The 1,501-nt window shown below is 38.2% G+C and overlaps 1 protein-coding gene across 1 annotated transcript; it reads right to left on the reverse strand.

The window, feature by feature from the left end:
* Positions 1-276: 276 nt before the first annotated feature.
* LOC142193245 (hydroxycarboxylic acid receptor 2-like) lies at positions 277-1,296 on the reverse strand. The gene has a single exon (XM_075262467.1). The coding sequence runs from the start codon at positions 1,294-1,296 to the stop codon at positions 277-279; it is 1,020 nt and encodes a 339-aa protein (XP_075118568.1).
* Positions 1,297-1,501: the final 205 nt, after the last annotated feature.

A 1,501-nucleotide genomic window follows, 5' to 3' on the forward strand; every position in this document is an offset into this window, starting at 1 on the left:
GATCAGTTGCCTTTATATAAATTTGGCCCTACGTTGTATAGACCATGTGAACTCCATTGGGTGGATACTTATACATTGTGTCTAGTGCTGCTTATACATTATAGTAGATGCTAATATTAAATGTATGTGTCCATCGGTCTATGTACTACTATAACAATTTGCTTCTATTGCATACACATCAATAGTAGAAACCTCTTGTATGCTTTGCATGCTGTCCTGGCCATACACATCTCAACCTCATCCATATTTCTTAATTTGTCCGTAAAAGACATTACATCAGTTTGGAAGATCAGATTTTGGACACGCAAATGGTCTTATTCTGAGCTTAATAATAATGGTTAAATAATAAGTTCTTAATGAAGGATTGGAAAAGTAATATAGTAAAGGATTACACATACTGTTCATGTAAGTAAAGCACATTGTGAGAAAGAAAGCTGTATCCATAGACTTGTAGATACTGCAGTCGTTGTGCTGTGGAGAACCCTTGAGTCTTAAGATTTCAATCCTAGTGGACACACTTGGTAAAAAGCATATAAAGAAGAGAACTCCAACCAGTATAATGCACTTCACAGCCCTTTTGATCTTTGAGTCCTTGTCCATGTTCCTTTGTCTCAGTTTCCAGATGATGCTGTATGAGCAGAATAGGACAATGCACAAAGGGAGAAAAAACTCAAGAATGTAAAAGAGATCATGCCAATAAGAGTCAGCAGGACATACAATAAAACTGTCACAGTATGCTGCGCCCCTGAAGATGTTACCTCCAGTGTGGTCTTTAGTGAGAATAAACACAGTCACTAATATAGCAATAAGCCAAACGGAACAAACTGCAAAAATAGCATTCTTGATGGAAATGGAGTTGACAGAATGATGCGGATGGACTACTTTAAAATATCGATCCAAACCAACAAGTGTAAGGAAGAAAATGCTTCCGGCTCTGTTCATGGCAAGCATAAAAAGCATTATTCTGCATGGAATATCGCCATAAATCCAGGTCTTCTGCTTCAGATAATAGTCTATTCTGAATGGCAGGCAGATGATCAAGAAGAAGTCGGCAACTGACAGGTTAAAGAGGTAAACTGTGCTAGATTTCCAAGACTTGACACGAAAAAAGAAAGCCCATAAGGCAGTCCCATTAAATATAGATCCTAGAACAAAAATCATTATTAAAATTGTAGGGACTACATTGACCAGTATAGGATCCTCAAAAAAGCAACAGGTGTTATTGCTGTGGTTAGAAACTGCATGAGATGCACCCAGTGGCATTGTAGAAATCTTCTTATCTCCTTGTGGCAACATAAAGCGTATGCTGGAGGAAAACTGGAAGATGTTCGGAGAGAGACAAATGATGAGTGATGTGCAGCAGCCTTGAGGAGACTCTGTGATCCTAGGTATGTTTGCATATCTAAATTTAGTGTCCCTGTGCCATAAAACACAAGCAGTTCTCACACTCTCGTGATAAATCTACTTAAAAAGCCATAATAAAAATACTGGCTCTTGCAAG

This window comes from Leptodactylus fuscus, chromosome 1 (assembly GCF_031893055.1).
Source record: "Leptodactylus fuscus isolate aLepFus1 chromosome 1, aLepFus1.hap2, whole genome shotgun sequence".
Classification (NCBI taxonomy): Eukaryota; Metazoa; Chordata; class Amphibia; order Anura; family Leptodactylidae; genus Leptodactylus; species Leptodactylus fuscus.